This window comes from Mauremys mutica, chromosome 1 (assembly GCF_020497125.1).
Source record: "Mauremys mutica isolate MM-2020 ecotype Southern chromosome 1, ASM2049712v1, whole genome shotgun sequence".
In the NCBI taxonomy this organism is placed as follows: Eukaryota; Metazoa; Chordata; order Testudines; family Geoemydidae; genus Mauremys; species Mauremys mutica.
In genome coordinates, this window is record NC_059072.1 from 103,004,954 (window position 1) to 103,031,270 (window position 26,317).

General features: G+C 42.7%; 1 protein-coding gene across 6 annotated transcripts in view; it reads right to left on the reverse strand.

Annotated features, from left to right (window-relative positions):
• The window catches only part of TBXAS1 (thromboxane A synthase 1), a 329,156-nt gene that overhangs the window by 245,665 nt on the left and 57,174 nt on the right, over positions 1 to 26,317 (reverse strand). For all 6 annotated transcript variants that reach the window (XM_044988623.1, XM_044988655.1, XM_044988639.1 and 3 more), the window contains one exon: positions 5,665 to 5,758. In XM_044988623.1, coding sequence (XP_044844558.1) covers positions 5,665 to 5,758 — 94 coding nt within the window. The remainder of the gene's footprint in view (positions 1 to 5,664; positions 5,759 to 26,317) is intronic.

Consider the following 26,317-nt stretch of genomic DNA (forward strand, 5'->3'; position numbering starts at 1 on the left):
TTATTTCTGTCAAGTGTGTATCTATCCAGTAGGAACTAGACTGAGACCACCAAACTCATTTCACTTAGGCCACCAAGCAAGCTATGGTAACAACTTTCATTACCAGCTGGATGTAGATCTGAACCAGACCACAATCTAGAGTTGACAAGCAGTATTTTCCATTACCAAACCTGTGAGATAACTAAGTAACCAGAGATGGATGTACCTTTCACATCTATCTGCACCATATTAAGTCAAAAATAAAGAAACTTAACAAACCTTGAATTCTTTCTGATGTGCAAGGGCATTTGCTCATTCCCTTTCCCTTAAATGGTAATTTACTAATACCGTACTGATTCTTAGAAAGTCAAGCTAGACTAAAATCACTGTGAATTGTGAAATAACCTATTTTTGTAAAGGCTACTATCTCAAATAGATCTATCTTGCTAAGACTGCTGAAACATATAGGTTGCACAAAGGGTTAGCAACATACTAGCCACTCTCCTCTTGGGAGACCAGAGTTCAAATTGATAGTTAAAGTCACATGTGAAAATTAGTGGGTGTAAACCTAAACCATTTGTGCACAGTACAACATTAATACACATTTGAGCACAATTCTGTTCAAATGAAGCCCAGAACTGTACCAGCAGTTCAACAGATCAACACTGGGGCACTGAGTAAGGAAGACACAGAGCTCCTGCTTGGTTCTTACATTCCTGTTAGCCTATATTTGTACAGTATTAGAACTTACAGCCCCTTAGTTTCCCGAGTTCTAGGGTTGTATAAAACCAGATTTAAAAATTAAACCTATTAGACCATGTGCAGAACCAAATTGACTGGGTCCTGTACAAGGGAGTCAGTATCAAGTGCAAATCAAAATCAAGGAGATTGATGTAGCTAAGAGGAGAGAATGTATACACAGATATATGCACATCCATACCATGAACCAAGGCCCAGCACAATACAACCCTAGGCACTGCACAGAATGCTGTATCTGTAATACATGCATTTCATTCAGTAGAAATATATGAACAGGCCTCTAATGTGAGAGGAATTTTCCCAAAGCATTAGAGATGACTAAAACCACCCAGTAACATTTTTACAGGATACAGTGTCAGCCCGCAATACATGTCCATGACCAAATGGGGAAGATAATGAGAGATCTGTTCATTATACCAAGGCCTTGTTTTCCAGTTCCCACTTAAATATCAATCAACTGGCAAACAAACACTCCCTATTCCATTCCTCTCTTCTAGTTTATCTCTACAAAACAACACAAAACCATACACAAGCTTTTACTGTCAGTGAAAAGCTATATTACTCCTGCAATTAACACAGGCTGATAGGTTAGTTGTGAGCTCCCCCTTTTTTCCCTCCCATTCTCCTCACCATTTGTCTCTCTTAAACCTTGCTTTGGTTTACGTGCTGTGTCATTAAATTCCAGAACAGTCAATGCTGCAGCTTCTGTCTCCAAACACTGATCTGCTGCTTTCTAGTTCAAAAATTAGACAGGAGTTAATTTCATTATAGCAAGGCCCCTGCATTTTGTTTGTTTCTTTGACTTACATATCAAAGGATGCTTTGGGCAGATATGTAGTGGGAAAGAATCACATTTGATCTCGTTTCTCCCCACACCCTTCACTGCTCAGCCCAGCCCAGTCCAACACTGAAGGAGACAAAGCATCCATACAGTGCCCATTTTCCATTCAGCAGAAGAGGGCTGCTCAGGGGAAGCCCAGGAACGACAAGTAACCCAAGCAGGAATAAACAGAACAAACAAAGAGCATCTTGTCCATGCCGAGAGAGGGGCTAAAAGAGCGATGTCGTTCATTAAAATGCAAGGCAGGGAGGCAGCACACAACCAGTCACAAGCATGGTTGAAGCTTCAAATGAATAATGGGGGAAAACTAAAATATAACCATGCCAACATATGGACCCAAAGCAGCTCACCCAACAGTCTAGAAGGTGCAACTGGTTATAAAAGTCCCTCCCACCAAAAAAAACGACAAAAAACCCCCAAGAACATGACATTTTTCAGCTCAGCAAAGATCAACAGCAAGTTGAATAGTACACAGTGCCCACAGGTAAAGTACGCAATTACTAGAACCATTAAAATGTCAAGATAATGACATTTTAAAACAGCATAACTGGTAACTGCTTTCTTAGGAAAGGGCGAGGGACAGGGGGAGGGGATACAACACTGTAAGAGCAACAGGTCAAGTGTTCTCTCTGGCTCCTTGGGGGAAGGGTCGTGTTATATATGTTAGTTTTTAAACATATTTGTCACATAATAAAACCATTAGCTTGTGAATTAAGAGGTTCAATTTTTAAATAGCCTGTGGCTCTAATGCCCTGTTTTGTTTGTGTGCTCTGTGTATGCCTTGTGTATCCGGTTATGCTTCCAAGGTGGGAGACCCCATTGGTTTTCCCACAGATTTGTAAGAAAAAATGCAAGATTGTTGGGGGGAGGATGAGAAACACTCAAGTGTTCCTGGTAAAATTGCATTTCTGCCTGCTACAAATCTCCTGCTCAGTTACTGGGAAAATTAAACACAATGTTTTTACAGCATAATCACTTTTACTCCTGCAGCAGATGTTACCCACTGCAAATGGTTCTGATATAACTGAAGTATTTTTAATCTAATATCTTGGACTCTGAGGTAATTTCCCAGCTGTAGGACTGCAATAATTCCATATCTTCTTTTCTTTAGCAGATTAACTTGGGTATGTTTTAATTTCAGGGTGTGACTGTCGCTCTCTCTCCTGTTCTTAAAAGAGAAGTGGGACCTTATGAGTAATGGAACAATTTGCTGTTTCAAGTCAGCTCTTACCTTTTTATTCATTTCCCTGCACCTCCCCACAAATTTCTCCCCCTACCATCCACCTTTGCCACCCACCATCTTCCAGCTCTCAAACGACACTTCATATCAGCGACCCTCATTCCAGCCAACAGACAGATTTCACAAACACTACATTTATTTTTTTAAACTAAACAATACATGCTCTTCAATAAAGTGTTTTTGTTTAAACAGAAGAGATATAGACAAACATGTTTGAATTTTGTAACAGAAATTTGATTTGTAGGTTTATAATAAAAAAGAAGCAAAATCCTACTGGCATTAGTAATACTTCCCCCTCATTTCAAGGCAATCTGAGAAAGTGAGAGGAGTATCAGGCCCTATCTCCCTTATACGATGAAATAAAACTGGCATTAACCCCATTAACTTTACTAGAGCTACAGCTGGTTTACATGATTTACGTGAGAGGAGAATCAGGCCCATAGGTTTTATTCAGCTATACAAGTAAGTACAAGTGTTATCAATTCTTACAATTTTATTGTGTCTTGTGGTATTTGGTGTTTTTCTTAAAACTCCAAAGATTATGGGAGAATTTCAGTGTTCATTTAAAAAAGTTTCTGGCCTTCATGGCTACAAAGAAAAGCTTGAAAATGTGACCTGAGTGCAGCCAAAACCCAGAAAGCAAACAGAAAAACCTTAAAATAGATATATTTTAAAAATCTAATGGATTTTTAAACCATTTATGATTTTGGCGGGCCTGACATGATTTTTGAATGCTGGGGATTGGCAATGCTGAATACAGGGAGAAGGATTCGGCCTTTCAAAAAGGCTTGGAAGAAAGGCTGTTTATAAGATCACTTATATACAATCACATTATTGCATCTCATATGTAAGTGCAAAGAGTTTTTACTGTTCTATACATGATGATGGGATGTACAAGCATTTTACTTCTTGCATCTGAGCTGTCCTTAGAAACTAACCCAGCCATCAAACTGCTGTTGTGCCCTCACAACTAGGTCCATAAAATCCATCCTCGTTCCCAGTAAGATGACATATTGCCTCTGGTTATCTCCTACTGGGAGAGGAGGAGATGTCCTTTTTTGAGTTCAGTACAGTACATGTGTATGTGAAAATGTTACCATTAGAAAACAGCCTGCAGCACAAACATGGTCTTCCTGTTACCAGTGTGTTGCTATGGGCACTATTTCTGAGAAAACAATCAAAGAAACAGAACAGGAAAATACAGAAGAACGTTTCAGGGGAGAAAAACAAATTACAAAGAGCCTGGACTAAATACGACATGTGCCTAGCTCCTACTGACAGTGATAGAACTGATCATGCCCACTCACAATAGAACAGAGGCATTTTCAAAAGAACTTAAATGATTTAGGACTGCAAATCCATGGGACTTGTGCTGTTAAGACAAGCTTAAGCGCGGTTTAAAATCCCATACAGAATTCTTATTTCTAACTACTCATGCATGAACATAAAACTGTAACTGCACATCAGTTTTAAATTGTTTTATTTTTAAAAAACCCTGTAAAATAGCATGTGTTTTCTCTTCATTATATCGTTTATGTTAATTTAGTGCACATAAAAGAAACCAGTTTCACTAAAGTTGTCTAAGTACAAGCTGAGGTAACAGCAGTGAAAACCTCCCCACACTACTCTCATCAGTGCCTCAACCCTGTTCAAGAGCAACTCCCTCTAGGGGTAAGAGGGTGACTCAGTTCTCTGTCAGCCCGTTGCTGAAAAAGTGCCAGGAAAGGGATCAATTGTGCTTTGTCATCAAAGAGACAAGAGATTAGTTACTTTCAGTCTCCAGGCTGGTTTCAAACCAGCTCCATGTCTCATTACTGCCTTCCAGTCCTTGTTAAGGTCATTCAACCTTTTAAATTTTCTCCTGGTTGAAACTGGGTGCACATGTGAAAACAACTATTTAAATTAGTTTCACCATAGAATTGAATTTGGATTTACATTAATACTCCAGGTATCTCAAAATGCCTTACCAAATAATGAATCAGATACTGGTAGAGTAACCACTTTGACAGCAAAAAGAACTATACTCTCATTAACATCTCTCAGACAATCTTGGACATTAAGCCTTTTTGTTCGGGGGGGTGGGGGGGAATATGGCCTGAACACTGGAATTATTCCGGATTTCTTTCACAAAGTGCTTGGGAATCTTGAAAACCAACATGGAAAGCCACCAATGTGAATGGGAGAGACTAACACTCCATACCTGAAAAATGACAGTGCTCCACTGTAAACTCAGATTGAGAGATTGGGTCCTTGGGAGCTTTATTGAAATCAGACCATAAAACAAAAGTTTCTCTCGATGAAACAGTTCTTTTGTTGTATATGAGCAAACAAAAATAAAACTCCTCTCCCTCAGAAAAGACCTTAAAACTGGGGACAAGGGAGCAGTATTAGTTAATGGTATCTAACTTCATTTACTTGATTGGGAGTAAACAAAGTTACATGCTTTGAAATAAACACGTACAATCAGCAACAGAGGGCTGTATAAACTGAAACCGCTCAGAACAAACCAGTCAGAGCTAGTTAATATAATCTGTTCTATTCACGCTTACTCCATCCACCAAAGTCATGAACTTTCCTGGAAAAGCTCAAGTAATTAGCTTCAGAAGCTTACACCCTTTTCTTTCCATCTGGTTAATTTTGTCCTTAAATCAGTGCCTCTTACAGGTGGCTGCTTGCTATGTTCCTTCTGGTCACAACGGTGAGTTGTGCTTGTTATGTCCCCAGGAAGATGCTCAAAGAGCAGTGATCAGTAGCTACAAGATCACTTTCTCCCTTCCCCTCCTCCCCCATCTCCCCTGCTCTTTTAAAACATCTTTGGATAGATACCAACTCAAACCCTTCTTACCTGGCGAAAGAACAGCAGGTTTCCGATGAAAGGCAAAGGTGCAGGATGCCTGATACCCACCCTCTCCAGCCTGGAGAACGAAGAGGTGGAGTACCTGGGAAAAGGGTTAAATAGACAAGAAGTTAGTGTTGGACGGAGTCACCATATGGCTTTCCAGAGGAACTAGATCAAATAGAGTTTCTGGAGTAAGAGTGGGAGGATGCTTTCTGCCATCAGTCAAATGGCACAGTCAATGCAACAGTATTGCTCTGCTGCTCCATTTATTAAGCACACTTGCAAAAGCTAGTGGATTGATGCCCGATGAGCGGGCGGTAGAGAAAAGCGATTCTTCAACACAGCATATCTAGGCCTGGAAGCTTTTGGGGCACGTGATTCTGCTCTCAGATACACCAGGGTAAATCAGAAGAAACCCCTGTGAAGTCAATGACGGTACACTGCCATAACATATGTGAGGTTAGAACAGGCATTTCGTTTCTGACTGGTGGCACAGGGAGTGGTCAATTCCCTTCCCCACCACTGCCGATTTAGAGCACTGGTGCAAGAACTCAAGCTGGAATTAGCAGTGCCAGAGACAAGATATGGTCAGTATCTCAGGGGGCTGTAGCTTCTGTGCCAAATGTACTGATTAACTGATTTGCCAGCTACTAGTCAGCAACTTAAAACAAGATAAAATAGGAAGAACCAAAAACCAATGGAAAAACTCCCAGGTGCATCTACTGTCAAATGCTCTGGCTGCGCATCGTAAGACAACACTTAAAACCTTTACACCAAAATCAATTTTAAATAGGAGTGGTGTTTTTAGGTAGTGAAATCTGCCAAGGACGAACATGAACAACTGTAGTTAGCCAGATACCCGATAAAGCTTTAACTGAATAGTAACACTATAGAGACAAAGCACACTGAAGTCAATGGAACAACTCCCACTAATTCCAATGAGTTCTAACCCCCAGGCTCCAGTTCAGTTTAAGGATTGTCTGTGGAAGAGTCTGCTAGTCACACAACCTTCATACACTCCACTTGAAAAGCCCTAGGTGAAATACAGATGCTTTGCTCTGCTCTTAACTAAAGGACAGAAGGTGCGTGTTCCCCCTTGAGGAAAAAAAAAAAAAGGATAAAAGGGAGAATAGTTGGTTTCCTCCGACAAGTCTTTTCGGAGTCCATCTTTTGTGTCATATCTTGATTTTTTTTTTCCCAGTGTCAAAGAATTCTGGGTGCTGAAATATTCCATAACTAGAAATGGGAAGAGAGAGTCGGATCTCCTGGGACCAGCAAAACAAAGTGAGACTAAAGTATCTAGTTAGTGGTATTTTGTATTTTTTTTTAATCTCCAAATGATTTCTTATAATATATCAACTTCTGCTGATTTTCCTCTGTGACGATATTTAAAGAGAAATTATTATTACAGAGTACATCTGATCATTTTTAGATAGCAACATTTTTTAGATGACAAGACAAACCTGTGGGAGCACAAATTCTGAATAGAAACAAACTTATCTTTGGTTCATGCATGAGCCCAATTTCAATGTGACAGGGAATTGTGGAGAAAGAAAAGTGAGGGGGAGGCAAAAAAATCCACATTTACTATATGTTTGATGAATATTATTGACTGGGGAGGGCTATTTAACTGCATTAAAATTAAGAGATTTTTATGTCAATGGTGAAGACGCTTGAAGGAAAATTGTTTTAACTTGAAAATATAATATGTTAGCTATTTGCTTCCCACCCACCCCCAAAAAAGAGAAAAACTGATTATTTTTATTTTATTTTATTTTAAGATTTGTCTAAGCTGTGTTTTTCATTTGGGGGACTTTGATATGACATATCCTCAGTGTATAAAGTAAGGGGCAAAAACCTTTTTTTAGACTAGTGTACTTACTTGTATTTGATTGTTGATGTTTTTATTTGAAAATATAAATAGAATGATCATTAAAACACATTATACGTCACAATGTATCAGGTTTTGGTACTCATAGCTATCCAATCCACAATTACAATGCATTTTCTCTCAAATGCTACCAAGACCACAGATCTTCATGTATTGCAAAATGAAATAAAACTGAACACACTGCATGAAGCAGATGATGCGATCAACTAATACTTAATAAAAAAAAGAAGAGCTAATTAGCACAAACCGTGTTCAAAGTTTAGCACTGATTCTCATGAGAGCACAGGAAAGAAAATATACTGCAAGTGTGGAGACCATTCACTCCTTCATTAGCATCTCATCATTGTCAGCCTCAGAATGTTCTGGCAGCTCCACATAATGGCCTTTTTTTCGGGGATGCAGCCGTCTTCTGATGCTCTTTGTTCCAGTTACATTTGAAGCAGATTTTCAAAAGGTATAAAAACATGATTTACAAACGAGATGGTAAGCAGAGCACTAACACAGCCACGCTGAGCACTGGCACATAATGACTCAGAAGGCAGGGTGAATGGGGGGAAAAAATATTGCCATGCTTGCGCACACATATTCAGACCCCCTATAATTGTAGGGCATTTCTGCTACTTTAGTTGCTTTTCCTCAGTTTTTCAGGGAAAAAACTCTGTATGTGATTGTTGTTTTCAAACAACCTGGGAAATTACATAGCAAAAAAAGCTATATTAAAATAACATTAAGGTTGCAAAGCCAAGCACTGGGAAGCTAGGAAATCCCAGCATTAAGATTACCAGTGTAACCTTAGTTCTGCCTTCTTCCATGCATGCATAATGATACAATCTTTAATTAAACAAAGCAGGAACCATAGGGATCTTCTACACAATGGTCATCAGCCGTGTGTGAATGGGAGACCTTCAGCTCCATATCACAGACCTTTATCACTTGAGCTAAGAAGTAACAAGTGGTGCTAGTAGGCTATTATCTTCTATGTGGATCAGCTACTACAGCAGTTCTCAACCTCGGATATGGGGCACCCAAGGGAGCCGTGAGCAATTTCAGGGGGTCCGCCAAGCAGGGTCAGTGTTAGATTCTCTGGTGCCCAGGGCAGAAAGCCAAAGCCCCGTCATGCAGGGCTGAAGCCCGGGGCCTTGAACTCCACCACCCAGGCTCAAGTCGAAGCCTGGGCAATTTAACTTCATGGGGCCCCTGTGGCATGGGGCCACGGGCAGTTGCTCTGCTAGCTACCCCCTAATGCTGGCCCTGGTTTTTATATGCAGAAAAACAGTTGTGGCACAGGTGGGCTGTGGAGTTTTTACAGCATGTTGGGGGGCGGGGGCTGCTCAGAAAGAAAAAGGTTGAGAACCTCTAAGCTACTAGATGGGAATGTGATACATTTTGCCAGTGATTTACACAGCCCTTTGAGAGAGATATGAGAAATCAGGATCCCTGGGTTCTGTTGCTGGCTTTGGGAGGGAAGAGTGGGTTAGTGGTTAGAGCAGTGGTCACAGACAGGATAGCCAAGCACATAGCTCTGATACATTCATTCTGAGAGGCAGTTTGCCTAAGTGGATGAGTTTTAGATCTACCATATTAACAATGGGAATTCTATTCCCTTCTCTGCCTAAGGGCACCTTGTCACCTTCTGTTACCTTATCTATAAATAAGAGGATGGGGGAAGGAATGACAACAGTTGCCTACATCCCAGGGTAGGGACATGCTGGGTTATGAAGTGGATAGCAATATAAACAGCATACAGAAGGAGGAGGGAGTCTGGAAAGGCTAGTCTTTAACAGACCTGCTGTACAATGCTAAGAGACCGTTCTTTACATACAGGGTACATCTATACAGATAGCAGTAGCGAGTCTCAGCCCAGACTGACAGACTCTAGCTAGCAGGGCTCACCCTACAGTGCTAAAATAGCTGTGTAGATGTCGTAACTTGCGCAGGAGCTCAGACTCTGAAACTTAGAGAGTGAGTCCGTTGATAATGCTGCCTGAGTTTTGGGGCACATGGTAGTGCTACCCTGAATGCTCCACTATGGCTGCCAGGCTGTTCAATAAAGCCCTGCTGTAGATCAGCGGTTCTCAAACTGGGGGTCAGGACCCCTCCGGGGGTCACAAGGTTATTACATGGGGGGTCACGAGCTGTCAGCCTCCACCCCAAACCCCACTTTGCCTCCAGCATTTATAATGGTGTTAAAGTGTTTTTAATATATAAAGGGAGGAGTCGCACTCAGAGGCTTTCTATGTGAAAAGGGTCACCAGTACAAAAGTTTGAGAACCACTGCTGTAGATGATTTGTAGCCCCTGCTGGAATTCATACCTACTATGGAGGCCCTAAGTGAGAAAAAATATGGAAAAACTGCCAAAGTCTTTAAAAATAAGTTTTATCTAATCTGAGATTACAATCACTAAAATGCCTCTATCATAATAATTGTACAGTTATTAAATTATGTCACTACAGGGCAGAGTTAAGGTTGTTTGGGTGCCTTATCTGTATATTTCCATACTTTATCATGTTTGATTTTATTAAAGTGTAACCTTAACCCGGAATATCTTGAGGTTTGTAATGCTTGATTTTGGGATAATTACAACATCTCTGTAATGTCTTTTACCCTGAAATTACATTAACTCCATCTTAACATAGGTTTTAGTCTTGGAATAAGATATAGTGTCTAGGGCACCAGAGTAGCTGCTCCACATGCAACCATCATCAGGAAATGCTATTACATTAACAGCTTTGAATTGCACACAGAACAGGAATGAAGGAATAGTCAACGTACTCAAAATTTTATTTTATCATCTTTGGTTGGGGCAGTTCCCCATATGTTCAAATGGCAGAGAAAAACAAGGAGATTCTTAGATTTCTTTAAGAAACACAAGAGACTTTGGGGGGGCAGTAGGGGAAGAAAAAACTGTGATGGTAGAAATACAGACAAGGAGGTGCAAGGGGGAAAGCAAATTCAGTCAAGGGAGAACATACCAAATATACTTCAATACACCTCTACCCCGTTATAACGCGAACCGATACAACACGAATTCGGATATAATGTGGTAAAACAGCGCTCCGGGGGGCGGGGCTGCACGCTCCCACGGATCAAATCAAGTTTGATATAACACGGTTTCACCTATAACGCGGTAAGATTTTTTGGCTCCCAAGGACACCGTTATATCGAGGTAGAGGTGTATTTGCAAACATAACACTATATGTGCAAATATTGGAGTATCAGCCCTAATAAAAATTTAATACCATATTTTAAAATAGTTAACAAAGTGGCAAACATCAGAAGGAACCAGAGACACAAGAATAATTACAAGATCAATAAACAATTCAATAATTCCTAGAAGACATTCAAATGACTTTTGAGAGCAAGACGCCACCATTGGGTATTGAGCACAAATCTTAAAAGACAGTTAACATGCCAAGTGAATTCGTGTAGGTTGGTAATGCTGATTTAAGCGGTCTGAAATGTGAGTTTCCCTCCACAGATCAGAGTGCAAAAGAACAATAGGGAGAACAAAAGACACGTACACAGCAAAGACAGAGGGAGAAATTAATAATAATAATAAATAATAAGTATGATAATTCTTCTGGCCTTTAAGAGATAATAAATTAATAAATAGAGGTGGCAATGCCCCATCAACCCCCCACTATGTGAGTACTAACGATACATCTTCTATCGTTTAGTGTAAACTGTTTACATCAGAAGATACTGTTCAAGAGTCAGTGACAAGGGAGGAGTATGAAAATATTGCTCAGGCATGCAGGAGTGAAATGAGGAAGGCCAAATCACAATTGGAGTTGCAACTAGCAAGGGATGTTAAGAGTAACAAGAAGGGTTTCTACAGGCATGTTAGCAACAAGAAGGTGGCCAGGGAAAGTGTGAGCCCCTTACTGAATGGTGGAGACAACCTAGTGACAGAGGATGTGGAAAAAGGTAATGTACTCAATGCTTTTTTTTGCCTCTGTCGTCACGAACAAGGTCAGCTCCCACACTACTGCACTGGGCAGCACAGTATGGGGAGGAGGTGACTAGTGGTTCAGGACTATTTAGAAAAGCTGGACAAGCATAAGTCCATGAAGCCGGATGCACTGAATCCGAGGGTGCTAAAAGAGTTGGCTGATGTGATTGCAGAGCCATTGGTTATTATCTTTGAAAACTCATGGCGATCAGGGGAGGTCCTGGAATGAATGGAAAAAGGCTAATGTCATGTCCATCTTTAAAAAAGGGAAGGAGGAGGATCCATGGAACTACAGGCCAGTCAGCCTCACCTCAGTCCCTGGAAAATCATGGAACAGATCCTCAAGGAATCAATTTTGAAGCACTTCGAGGAGAGGAAAGTGATCAGGAACAGTCAGCATGGATTCACCAAGAACAAGTCACACCTGACTACCTTAATTGCCTTCTATGAGATAAATGGCTCTGTGGATGAAGGGAAAGCAGTGGACATATTATTCCTTGACTTTAGCAAAGCTTTTGATACAGTCTCCCACAGTATTCTTGCCAGCAAGTTAAAGAAGCATGGGCTGGATGAATGGACTATAGGGTGGACAGAAATCTGGCTAGATTGTCAGGCTCAACGGGTAGTGATCAATGGCTCCATGTCTAGTTGGCAACTGGTATCAAGAGAAGTGCTCCAAGGGTCGGTCCTGGGGCTGGTTTTGTTCAATATCTTCATTAATGATCTGGAGGACGGCATGGACTGCACCCTCAGCAAGTTTGCAGATGATACTAAACTGGGAGGAGTGGTCGATATGCTGGAGGGTAGGGATAGGATACAGAGGGACCTAGAAAAAATAGAGGATTGGGCCAAAAGAAACCTGATGAGGTTCAACAAGGACAAGTGCAGAATCCTGCACTTAGGATGGAAGAATCCCATGCACTGCTACAGACTAGGGACAGAATGGCTAGGCAGCGGTTCTGCAGAAAAGGACCTATGGGTTACAGTGGACGAGAAGCTAGATATGAGTCAACAATGTGCCCTTGGAATATTGGGTTGTATAAGTAGGAGCATTGCCAGCAGATCGAGGGACGTGATCATTCCTCTCTATTCGGCATTGGTGAGGCCTCATCTGGAGTACTTGATTTGGGGATAATTACAGCATCTCTTTAATGTATCTAAATTATGATATGTACTCAACTCCATTTTAACATAGTTTTGTGTCGGAATAGGACAGTCAGACAGACATATACACACATGTAATCTGCCAGTTTTAGGGACAAAGTATTTTCCAGCTACAAAGTTTACGTGACCAGTGTTCCTATTCCAGATGAATTATCTAGTGTTTTAATGATATTCTAGGCAGGCAAGCACAAATGTATATACATTTATACCTCAAATATCTGGCAGCAATCGTCTTTTAATCCACACTGTTCTGGTCTACTGAACAATTCTTGTAACGCATGTTGTCATGAGGGAGCTGGCTGGCTCAAGAGATAGGTAATAAGACCGCAGGTTTGTCATAGTATTTTTTTTTTAAATATCACTGATGAGTAGCATCCAATTAAAAAAAGAAAGCCAATAACACTTGCACAATCAACAGGCATTATTGCTCCAGAGAGAAGCCCCATGGGAGACAGTAGGCCTGTATGGCAGACCCATACAATATTTCATCACTACTCTTAGAGGGTGGGTACTCAGAGTGCAGCCTCTTCCAACAGGGCTATGACTTTCAAAACAAATGTTAACATTCATGTCTGTGATAAATCTATAGTTTTAATAAACAATATTACCTTGTCTGTCAACCATGCTGATTCATAGAATATCAGGGCTGGAAGGGACCTCAGAAGGTCATCTAGTCCAACCCCCTGCTCAAAGCAAGACCAATCCCCAGCCAGATTTTTGCCCCAGATCCCTAAATGGCCCCCTCAGGGATTGAACTCACAACCCTGGGTTTAGCAGGCCAATGCGCAAACCACTAAGCTATCCCTCCCCCCATCACCAATGTCATCTCAACAGGCAAATGTGATCCAGTTGTGAGGCAACCAAAAGCCATTACCGACTTGTACCTGTTTGGTATCTTTGCAAAATGAGTTGGTGGCCTCAGTCCAGTTCCTAGGAGACAGATGCCCTTAGAACCCCTGATGCCTTATCTGCTCAGATGGCTAATGGAAACACAGAGTTCCAGTGACTTGCTCAAGGCCATACAGCAAGTCTGTGTCAGAGCTACGAACTGCACCAGGCTTTCTGGAGTCTCAGTGTAGTGCCTTAACCACAAGACTACCCTACCTCTCACTCTGTAAGACTGTTAACATGGCACCTTTGACATGCATTAATCTCCTTTTCTTTCATTTTTTTTTTAGTATATTCATTTGTGCCTGCCTATTGCAGGGCCTACGGCAGAGCACGTTACTATTGGGGCTCTGAATGCCGCAGCATTAGTCAGGAATGTTGATATTTGCAAAAACTGAGGCTTCTTTTAAAAAAACATGATTTCCAGTGAGCAGGATAACATTTCATAAAGTTTTGTCGCCCCGTAATTACACGTCTTCATTTTGTAATTAGACATCTTAATGGCATAATTAAAAGGACATGAAGTTTCAGCTTAATTAGACATCCTAATCGTTATGCAAGTTCATATCCTAGTGATGCAACTCCATTTGCAAATGCACGACATGTGTTTCCACATACATCTCAACTATTTCTAAATGCCAATAAGAATAAACCTAGATAGGACTGGCTGCAGATGCAATGAGTTTAAATGGAGAAGGGGGCCCTGCCCAAGGGCCTGGTGATTATATCTATGCATTGCCCATTAAAGAAAGTGGGTTTGATTCCCAGGCCTGTGGTCTATTATTCCTTAGGGACAGCAAGGATTTCCAATGCTGCAGAGGAACAGGGTTAAAGTTCTTGTACTAAATTCCTCAACAACTGAACATGCATGCAGCCACTTAAGGACAGATTATGCCAATAAGGCCTGGTCTAATGCTGGGAGACAGTGTGGTCTCACATCATAACCGGGGGAGCTCCAGGAGAGCAAAATTGCCTCAAGTGCCTCACATACCTTCTCAGTGCAACAAGCATTCCCTCTCTGCCGTCTGCTAGTTTTGGTGGCTGGAGCACAGGCAGGGAATGGAGCCAATGGCCCCAGCTCCCACTTCCCAGATTTTTGGGAGTATGGGCAAGGAGCAGTCTCGGTACATAGGAGAGCACAAGAACTGCAATTGTGGCTGGCCCCTGCATAAGCGCCGTAAGTGGTAGTGCAGCAAGCCTCCTTGCATCACCCTTGCTTGTACACTTAGCACCAGTGCCGGCACTGACAGATTTGGGCAAGAGCCAAAGGTGACGCCAGCAGGCAGGATGGTCTCAGAGTTCTACAGGGCTCCAAACTGCTTCCCCTTCTGATCCTCCTGCCACAGGTACAGGTGCAGAAGGGAGCTTGTTTCCTCCTCCTCCTCCTCCTCTCATCCCACCGCCAGCAGGAGACCCAGGGCTGACCCATGAGTTGCAGATCTCGCACAGGGCATGGGGCTCCAAGTAGCTACTTGTTTAGCTTTTGGTGCTTATTGCTACAGTACCTGAGTGCTTCACAAACATTAATTAATATATCTTCACAACATGTCTGTGAGGTGAGGGGATGGGGTTTTTTTTTGTTTTTTTTACACACAAATGGGGACCTGAGGTATTATCTCTTTTTTACAAATTAAGATCAAAAGTACTTACTTTGCATCCGACGAAGTGGGTATTCACCCACGAAAGCTCATGCTCCAAAACGTCTGTTAGTCTATAAGGTGCCACAGGACTCTTTGCTGCTTTTACAGATCCAGACTAACACGGCTACCCCTCTGATACTGTTTTAAGGTGCCCAATTTGAGATGACTAGATTTTTCAGAGTACTTATCACTGTATATGTTCAAAGCACCACTCCCATTGACTGCAGTTGCAACTGTGAAATCATTTCTGCAATTCAGACCCCGGGGTCTCAAGTTGGGCACCCCAAAAATGAGGAGCACACAATTAGTGGCCACCTGTGAAAGTCTGCTTGAAGTGACTTGCCAAGAATCACACAGGAACTCTGTGGCAGAGGCAGGGATTGAATCCAATTCCCCAGCGCAGCACTCAACTTAACTGTGAGACCATGTTTTCTCTTCCTGCAATTCCCTGTCTCTTTCATTATGCATCTTCCAACTTCTGCAATCAAGGAAGGAGAGGTCCTACCGACTACAGTCTCCTTTACTACACAACCTTGATTCAGCCCCAGGGCAGGTCCATCCTGTGTACTCAATGAGGCAGGGGTCCAGTGAAAAAAATGGTATGTGATCACGGAACTAGAGACTGTATTATAATGCATATACTGTGACAAAGTTCCTCCTCTACCTTGTTGGGTCCTGCGCTTATTGGCAGATTTGCTCACCTCACTGATCTTCCCCTCTGGTGGAACCCACAGTCTGGGTCAACTCCTCCTGTGTCTGATCAGGAGTTGGGAGGTTTGGGGGGAACCCAAGCCCATCCTCTACTCCGGGTTCCAGCCCAGGGCTCTGTGGATTGCAGCTGTCTATAGTGCCTCCTGTAACAGCTGCATGACAGCTACAACTCCCTGGGCTACTTCCCCATGGCCTCCTCCAAACACCTTCTTTATCCTCACCACAAGACCTTCCTCCTGGTGTCTAATAATGCTTGTACTCCTCAATCCTCCAGCGGTACACTCTCTCACTCTCAGCTCCTTGCGCCTCTCACTCTCAGCTCCTCATACACACCAAACTCACTGACTAACTGGGAGGCTTTTAACTAGTTCCAGCCAGCCCTTGATTGGCTTCAGGTGGTCCAATCAATGTAGCTATCTCCACTGCCTTCTAGAAAGATCTTAATTGGCCCCAGGTGTCTTGATTAACCTGGAGCAACTGCCATTTGGTTACCATGGTACTAGGGATTTGGTTAGCCTGGGGCTAACATACCTGTTCCTTACTACTTTACTGTAGCCATCTGGCCTTGCCCCATCACAATACACAACAATGAATTAAGATTGCACAGGCAAGCTTAATTCTGGCATTGCCTAACTTTTGCATGCTTGGTTTTACAACTTTAATAATCAACAAAGAGTCCTGTGGCACCTTATAGACTAACAAATGTATTGGAGCATAAGCTTTCATGGGTGAATGCCCACTTCGTCAGATGCATGTAGTGGAAATTTCCAGAGGCAGGTATAAATATGCAGGCAAGAATCAGTCTAGAGATAACGAGGTTAGTTCAATCAGGGAGGATGAGGCCCTCTTCTAGCAGCTGAGGTGTGAACACCAAGGGAGGAGAAACTGCTTTTGTAGTTGGCAAGCCATTCACAGTCTTTGTTTAATCCTGATCTGATGGTGTCAAATTTGCAAATGAACTGAAGCTCTGCAGTTTCTCTTTGAAGTCTGGCCCTGAAGTTTTGGGGGGTTTTTTGCTGTAGGATGGCTACCTTTAAATCTGCTATTGTGTGTCCAGGGAGGTTGAAATATTCTCCTACAGGTTTTTGTATATTGCCATTCCTAATATCTGATTTGTGTCCATTTATCCTTTTACATAGGGACTGTCTAGTTTGGCCGATGTACATAGCAGAGGGGCATTGCTGGCATATATAACAATTGTGAACGTGCAGGTGAATGAACCAGTGATGTTGTAGCTGATCTGGTTAGGTCCTGTGATGGTGTCGCTGGTGTACATATGTGGGCAGAGTTGGCATCGAGGTTTGTTGCATGAATTGGTTCCTGAGTTAGAATTACTATGGTGCGGTGTGTGGTTGCTGGCGAGAATATGCTTAAGGTTGGCGGGTTGTCTGTGGGTGAGGACTGACCTGCCTCCCAAGGTCTGTGAAAGCAAGGGATCATTGTCCAGGATAGGTTGTAGCTCACTGATGATGCATTGGAGAGGTTTAAGCTGAGGACTGTAGGTGATGGCCAGTGGAGTTCTGTTGGTTTCTTTCCTGGGCTTGTCTTGCAGCAGGAGGCTTCTGGGTACACATCTGGCTTTGTTGATTTGTTTCCTTATTTCCTCGTGTGGGTATTGTAGTTTAGAGAATGTTTGGTGAAGATTTTGTAGGTGTTGGTCTCTGTCCGAGGGGTTGGAGCAAATGTGGTTGTACCTCAGCGCTTGGCTGTAGACGATGGATCGTGTGGTGTGTCCGGGACGGAAGGTGGAAGCATGAAGCTAGGCATAGCCGTCGGTGGGTTTTCCGTATAGGTTGGTGTTAACGTGACCGTCACTTATTTGTACTGTGGTGTCTAGTCTAACTCATTTCCAAGAAATGATCTCAAGAATTTGTTAATATAGGCAAAACATATTTTCCCCGAGCTTTGTTGTAAGTGAGAACTGAACTATTTTAATGGGGGTTTTTTTGTTTTGTTTTTTTAAACTTAGCCTGAGAGACATCTGGCATGGAAAATTTCAGGCCAACTGGTTAAAATCTGGCAAAGCTATATACAACTAAAAACAGGGTCTTATAATCGGAAGTGTTGTGCTACCTTAATCATAGGTGGTGCTACCAGCCCCACGTACAATAAAATACTTCTGGTTTAAAAAAAAAAATTGCCTCCTAGACTGAGAACTTGTATGTCTAATTTCAGCCCATAGCTAATTATTATATCTGAGTTATAATCTATTATAATAGGGGGTGACAATGGCAACACTGAGACCCTTAATTATAGGAATGCTACCATAATACCGTACATACCAGACAGCATATCACAACCTGAAATCAGTACTGAAGAGCTCTGCAGTTCCCAGAGCTTGAAAGCTGCCGTAAGGCTTCAGAGATTCCTCATCATTCCACTCTCACCCTTCATTTCCTCATTCCATGGCTTACTTTCCACTCCAAGTTTTCTCTTTTCAAATTATTAAAATACAGAGATTTATTTCCCATAAACAGTCACTCTCCTGGGTTGGCCTTATTTCACCGAGATTGCAATGGAGGCACTAATGCTCCTGGAAGAGTAATTCTGTACGCTGGTGGGCTGTTGAACCAACAGTAATGGCATGGGAAGAGGGAAAGAATGTAAGAGCTGCCACTAGTGTACAGCATGCAGAGTTGTAGCCGTGCTGGTCCCAGGATATTAGACAGACAAGCTGAGTGAAGGAATATCTTTTATTGCAGCAACTTCTGTTGGTGAAAGAGACAAGCTTTCAAGCTTACACAATGCTCTTCTCCAGGGTGCACCAACATTCTCTGAAGCAATCTGCAGTAGCAAAAAAAAAAATATAGCACCATCTGGTGGCCAGCTTGGGGGCCCACAGGGATAAACTGCCAAACATAAAAATGAAGTTTCAGTCTGGGATGCTGTGGTTTGCTGCGCAGGTTAACATACATTGGGAGCAGGCTGCAGCCAGGGGGTCCTAAGCTCCAATAGTGAATACATCAAGGCATGCTGGGTAATGAGGACAAACATTAGAAGAGACTGGGCGAGAGGGCAATTCAGCACCGCCACCCACAGTATTCCTGTCGTGATAGGTACCCATGGAGGGAGAGTGGGGGGCTGGACGGATGGAAACAAAGCTGGTGAGAAGATGCAGATTTACCCCCGCTCCCTTGTTTCCTATGCCCAGTATTCATGACTTGATCTGGTATCCTCTCTGGCTGAGAAGGGCTAAGTCTGTAGGGAGGAGCAGCAGTGTTGGACAGGGGTCCTCAAATTTTGTCATGCTATGGATAGAGAGATTGCTTCATGGGCCATCTCCTCTCCCATTTGCAGTCACATGGACTGCTTCCTCTCCCTATGCAATTCCTTAAATGGACAAGGAAGATCAAGAAAGTATTCTTATAATTGTTTAATGTGCTTTAGCAGCCAGAAACAAAGAGGAGTAGCCATCATCATGTGACCAGCCAGCTCTCTGTGGGCCACTAATAAAGGACTGCTAGTGACAACAAGTTTGAGAACCACTGCCAAAGAGAACATAGCTGAACAGCTGCTATGTGAGGAGGGGCAGGAACTAGAATTTGTGAAGGATTGGGCCAAAGAATAACAGTAAACAAGTTAAACTTTAAAGGAGATGGCATTAACCTGAAATATAGACAAAATGAGTTAAAAATACTTGCAAGTGTTGCCGAATCCCTGTGCCAGATTTCTTGCTATTTTACAATCCAATTTCCCTATTTCTAAAAAAACATTTTTTGCTTCCCTGCTGCTGTGTGAAAGACTCGCTCAAAACAACAGGGAAAATGACTGACTATACAAAAGTACAAATGGGAATCAATGAAACTGAATATATATAAAGTGTCAGACTTCGCAGGAAACTATTGAAAAATAGAGACTCCCTCCTCCCCCTTTAATCGCTATAAATTACAGTAACATTAGGCATCACTTGCAACAACAATAGGTTAAAAGTGTTCAAACAGAAGCATAATTTTGAAGTTGATGTGTCCCTTTAACAGCCCCTCTCTTGACTGACTGTTATAAAAAGGTGCCTGCAGCACAGGACCAATATATCTCATCGATCAGCTGCACTGAAGACCATTATGGTCATTCCTCCAGTGCACAGAAAAATTTGATCCTTTAATTTTTTTTTAAAAGGATTTAAAAAAAAAAAAACTCTTGTTCGACAGATAGTCACCATGTCCAGGCTGACATGGAAACAGCTTTCCTGTAACAGAGTCTGTTTTTCATTATTCTGTGTCATATCACATGACAGCTTCCTCTTCAGATCATTCATCTGGATGTTCCATACTGTACACAGCAACGGTCCCCTTTTTCTGTGAAATGGTTTTGCACATGACAGGAAAAGCTAATTTTAATGAAGCAGCTCCACTCCTGCCTCTGTCTTGTTCTTTCTTGCGCTGTTTGACAGGCTATCGGATGTGGCTTATAATGCATTGCTCTCTAATAATACAAGCAAGTCAATTATTGCTGTCTGTCCCTTTGGCACCAGTTTTTCTCTACATTAGATGTGCAGTTCTGCACTTAATGTACTGTACCTATGTGACGGGGACCCCGGGGTACAACTTGGAACTGTGGGACCACTGTGCCTCCTTTAACTCTCTAGCCTGGGCTGTCTCTCACAAAGCTGTGCCGTGACAGGCGGTAACACCCCTTTGGGCACTGTGATCACTCAGCCATCAACATGTGGGGCCCTGCACCCAGCTGTATGACATGAATGCCCCCTGAGCCACTCAGGAATCATACAGAGAAAGGCACCAGTCAGTCACCCCATCACTGCCCCCCAGAGGACTCAGGAGGAGCAGTGGCAGCTGCGCAGCCAGCGGCCGGAGAGAAGTGGCGGTTTCCCCTTCAAAGCTCCACTTCTCTCCAGCCACTGGCTGCACGGCTGCCCCTGCTCGCTGGGCCGCATTCTGAAAGGGGCTTTAGAGCTGCAGGCCAGGGACCCAGGGCCCCCTTAGCCCAGGGCCCTGCAGCCCCTAAAGCCCCTGTGTTCCGGGTGGCCCTGCCTGCCCTGGGGGGGCAGCTTCCCTGCTTGCTTGCTCGCTCCCTCCTCCGGCGGCCCCCCCTTCTTTTCCCCCTCTGGCGGCGCTCCTCCCGCCGTGCCCCCTAATGGATCATCTTGAGAACCCCCTGGGGTGCGTGCACCCCACTTTGGAGACCACCGCCGTAGAATCATGAACTCTACCATTTCATTATCACTTTCACCCAAGCTGCCCTCCACTTTTAAATTATCAACCAGTTCCTGCCTATTTGTCAAAATCAAATCTAGAACAGCCTCTCCCCTAGTAGCTATCACAGTGGTGAATATGGAGGTTCCAGGATGCTACTTTGTGGTGCAAGTGAAAGATCCCACTGGTGGTATTTATAAAAGGGACTTGTGATAGCGCCTTTGTCCTACATCAGTCTCCTCTTGCGGTGAAACAGTCTAACATTCTTTGCTGTGCGTGAACAAAAAGTTTCACCACTTAAATTGCAAGCTCTTTGGAACAGGGACCATCTTTCTGAATTGCATGTACAGCACCTAGCACAGTGGGGCCCAGATCCTTGAGTGGGGCCACCAGGTGCTACTGCAATTCAAATAATAAATAACTAATCCATCAGCATCAGATCTCACACGACCTAGCATAACTGCACTTAGAAAAGTTTGTATGCATTCATGGCTGCCATATTGGACTCACTCAAAGGAAGGGAGAGAGTCCCCTGCTGTCACCTTCCAAGCATTAAGAGCTCTGGTTTTAATTTTAACATGTCTCAAGTGTAAGCAAAACGGTGGCTGTGATGTGAAGTGTCTGGAAAGACTATGAATTCCCTCAACGGCTCTAGCACACTTTTCAAGTGATTTTTGAGTACCTAATGGCTGCTCCGTTTACCTACCCAGTCACTGCACTAACAATAGCTTGCTCCTTGTAAAGCACTTTCAGATTCTTCAAATACTTAAACTTAAAGGCGCCATGTTTTAAGAAAAACACCCCCAACCACCCACCCCAAAAAAAACCCAAACCCTGCTGTATTCCCCATGAAACAAAATGAATATTTGTTTTACAACTTTATTTATTTTGGTAGCAGCACGGTTATCACAAAGGTTTCTGTACACCACATTTTTATTCATCCTGTGAACTTATCTTTCACTCGTATCTATCCCTTCAGGGGTGCATTAGCAGCAGAGGTAAGTTAGTGCCAAACCGAGCAACTGAACATTCACACTGCCATCCTTCAAAAGGGCTATTTTCTTGCCCTCTCTGAAGCTATCCTGCTGAGCAATGCACAGAGTTAATGCTCGATGCAGCAGAACAGAAGATTTTCTATACTTTAATCCTACTGACTTCAGATAGTGTTGATCTTTCCCATTCTCTGACTTGCCTGCCATTAAGGTCCAGTTCCCTGCCCACACCCCAGACCCTTTTGCCCCTGATCAGTGCAAAGGAGCCAGAATCTGGCCATCAGCTGAGAATTCCCAGTGTAGGGATTTTTATTTGGTGCAAAGGCATGGGCAGCGTAGCTGGCCCCGTGCCAATTTCTCTACCTCAGTGTAGTGGGTGTCAGTCTGAGGAGATGGTAAAATGGTTCTCTGCCTTGAAATGGGACCTATAGGCACTTTGATAAATGGACTGGAAGGTTCTTTGATTCCACTTTAGTTTCTGTAGGTACCTGTTAACTTCCAAAATGCTGTTTGGGGACTTCCTATAAAAGTTATGCTTTCAAATGAAACATAATAGCATATAAAAAATAGAACAATGAGTGGGAGAGGAACTATTTTTCGCTGTTTCACCAGGAGTGGATGTGCACCACTGACACAAAACTGTAAAGAGTCAGGGAACTGACCCTTTCTACTCTAGTACCAACGGGTCATGCAAATAAAGGCAAATGGGGAGAAAAAAAAAGGTTTTTTTATTAGCGGTTGCCCATTGCACATCAGCGAAAAGAAATATATTCTCTCATCAAATGGAGACTGAGCTTAGGTACTGGGTTTGTAACAACAGCAAAGTGAGCCCCAACATATTTAGATTATTCAATACATCAAGGTGTGTGTGGATCCACTACTTGGATTTTATTGGAATACCTTACACTATTTCACAATTTCATAAACACTTTTCATAGCACTGAGTGACACAAAAGAACTTGCAATTAAAAAGCCTTATCCATAACTCAAAAGGTATCTGTGAGAGAAGCCATTCCTTGACTGAAGAAATCACCATTGCACTATTGGAGGTGAAGATGCAACTCTGAAAGCAAGCAATCCCATGCCAATACTACAGTCACCAGTCAACAGTTACAGTAGTACTTCTGACAGCACTGAGGGGGATCTCCCAATGCTTAGTCAGGGGAGTATTACTGTGTGGTAATTGCTGGTAAAGAATGTCTTAAAAGTTTACATCCACTGTCAAGATACACACACACACAAAAAAAAACTGCGTGGGATATACTACTTCACAGAAGGTACATCCAAATATATACCCAATTAAGTATAGTTATCCTGTAATGAGATGTCCCTCCAGAGGGACCTCTATTCTCTTGTCCACCCTTCAACATAAAAAGGTAACTCTATTAATCAATCAACTCGTTAGATGCATGACTTCATAGGGTCCATTCTAACCTCAAAACATGCAAATCACTTTTCATCAGTGACCATGTTCCGTTTTTCAGATCTGCAAAGTGAAAGATCGCCTGGAGTGATTCTATTGCTATGGTATGAACAGCCAAAGAGGCACTGGGCATGATAGTCTCAAGAATTAAAATGGATTATTACTCTCCTATCCTCCTCACTCTACACATCAGGACCAGAAGAACAGTCTGGCTTATGACTCTGCAACAGGCCTACATAAAGGCATATTTCGAAACAGAGCAGAAACCTTTTTCATGGGCAAGGTTTGGATCCTGTTCCTTGACTACTGGCCCAGCCTGAATGCGCACACTATCATAGCTTTCATCCCTGTGATCTTCAAACTGTAGAATTTGTGGGAGAGGGAAAATTTAAGAAGTGTATCTCTGAGGGGAGAAATAAGTCAGGGATCAGGCTATCTGAAAAGCTCGCTATTGAGCTTAGACAAAGAGGTTTTACAGTTACAGCTGCGGGCACACTGGCAAAAGTGAAGCTGAGCCATCTCTTGCTTACCCGCCTGTGGTACAGGCAGCAGCGCAACCAACATAATGAAGATGATTCCCAGGGGCCCTTATGAAACATCCAGGGATCCCTCATCTGAAGTTGCAGCTGTTTCTGTTGTTCCATTAACAAATTGCAGCTGGTGATAAAGATAGGTTGTATGCCTTTAAAACAGTAAACGTGGGTGATGTGTGTTTTATTCAGCAATTAAGCTATGAAAGCAGTTAAGAGTGTGACTGTGGGAGACCAAGGTGCTCTCTATACCCATTGACTAGGTACAGCACAGACATCAGCACTTCAAGCTTCCTCACCCTACAAAGACAACATGCCTCAGTCCTGTTCTCTACCTCCTCTAAGTACAAGAATAGCCATAGTGGGTCAGATCAAAGGTCCATCTAGCCCAGTACCCTATCTTCCGACAGTGGCCAATGCCAGAGGCTTCAGAGAGAATGAACAGAGCGGGGCAATTATCAAGTGATCCACCACCCTCCTGTCGTCCAGTCCCAGCTTCTGGCAGTCACATGTTTAGGAACATCCAGAGCATGGGCTTGTGTCCTTGACCATCTTGGCTGATAGCCATTGATGGATGTATCCTCCATGAACTTTCCTAATTCTTTTTTGAAGCCAGTTATACTTTAGGCCTTCACAATATGCCATGGAAATGAGTTCCACAGGGTCACTGTGCATTGTGTGAAGAAGTATTTCCTTTTGTTTGTTTTAAACCTGCTGCCTACTAATTTCATTGGATAATCCCCAGTTCTTGTGTTATGTGAAGGGGTATCTATCCCTTTCCTAATGGTTCCTAATATTCTGTTAGCTTTTTTTGAGTGCCACTGCACATTCAGTGGATGTTTTCAGAGCACTATCATATAAGGACTCCAAGATCTCTTTCTTGAGTAGAAAATCCCATCATTTCCTATGCATAGCTGGAATTATTTTTTTTTCAAATGTGCTAAATTTACTTTGCATTTATCAACACTGAATTTCATCTGCCATTTTGTTGGCCAGTCACCCAGTTTTGTGAAATCCCTTTGTAACTCTCTGCAGTCTGCTTTGGACCTAACTATCGTGAGTCAGTTAGTATTCTCTACAAACTTTGCCACCTTACCGTGTGTTCCCTTTTCCGGATCATTTATGAATATGTTGAACAGCAAAGGTCCCAGAACAGATTGTTGAGGGGACCCTGCTATTTACCTATCTCCACTGTAAAAGGAAGGTGAGAGGGTCATTCTACATTGAAACAGGTGCTTTATAACCAGGAGGCAGTAACTAACATTTTAAAAAGGGGTCCAGTTTTGCTTGAACCAACTCCACCTGGGCATGATTAAAACCAGAAACCAAGAGGTACAATATTCCTCATCAGAACAACAATTCACTGACTGGATTTTTAATAAAGGAAACTTATTTGCACCTAAAAGGAAAGGACAGCCGAGATTCACCTTGCTGACCACAGCCACAGTTTTCGAAACCAGATGACAAGAGCTAGGCTCCTAAATCCATATTTAGGCACCTCAATATAAATGGCTTCATCTTCAGACATGACTTTAAAGGGATTTGTGGGCAATTGGCAACAGGAGCTGCATGCGCTCAGCCCCTTTGAAAATCAGACTACTAATATTTGGGGGCTTAAATATGGATTGAGGAGCCTACCTGGGGTTGGGGAGAAAGAGAAATTGGCCACCTCATGGTAGGCATTTGTGGGAGGGGTGGGCAATAGGAGAGAGGTGTACAATGAGGTAAGATAAGGTGTACAATAAGAGTATACTGAAATTTAGGTTTGTTCTGTGCATATCTTAAAAGAGAGGACAAGGATTTGAAAGAAGAGGGAACAAACTGCCCCTTCTCCCCTGTGGGTGGACCCTTCCAGTCAGCACTGAGACACCCAGTAGTCTGTAAGGAGCAAACTGACTCTGCTGTCAGTTTTGCTGTTCCTTCCTGCTCAGTGGATAAAAAGCAGAGTTGAGTTTTCAGCAGCTGTAATTTGAACGGCAAGGACCCAGCTTCCATACAGACTAGGTACACAACTGTGTCTGCCCTTTTACCATGACTGTGCACACACAAACCTCTAACAGAATGCATTGCAGTGTATAACTGCTCAGTCTGAATATGAAATGGTAGTCAACAAGTGACCATAAAGCACACATTTCGTACATTCGTTTGCAACCCTATGGTATGACAATTATGCTCCAACACCCAGGTGACACACTCAGGAAGCTTTACAGAGCCTATCTTCATGTAGAGACAAAAAAAGGTTTTAATTTAAAAGTGATTTATCACAGAAACTTAAATGAAATCAGAAAATCCTTTTCCACACTGAATAATTAAGTGC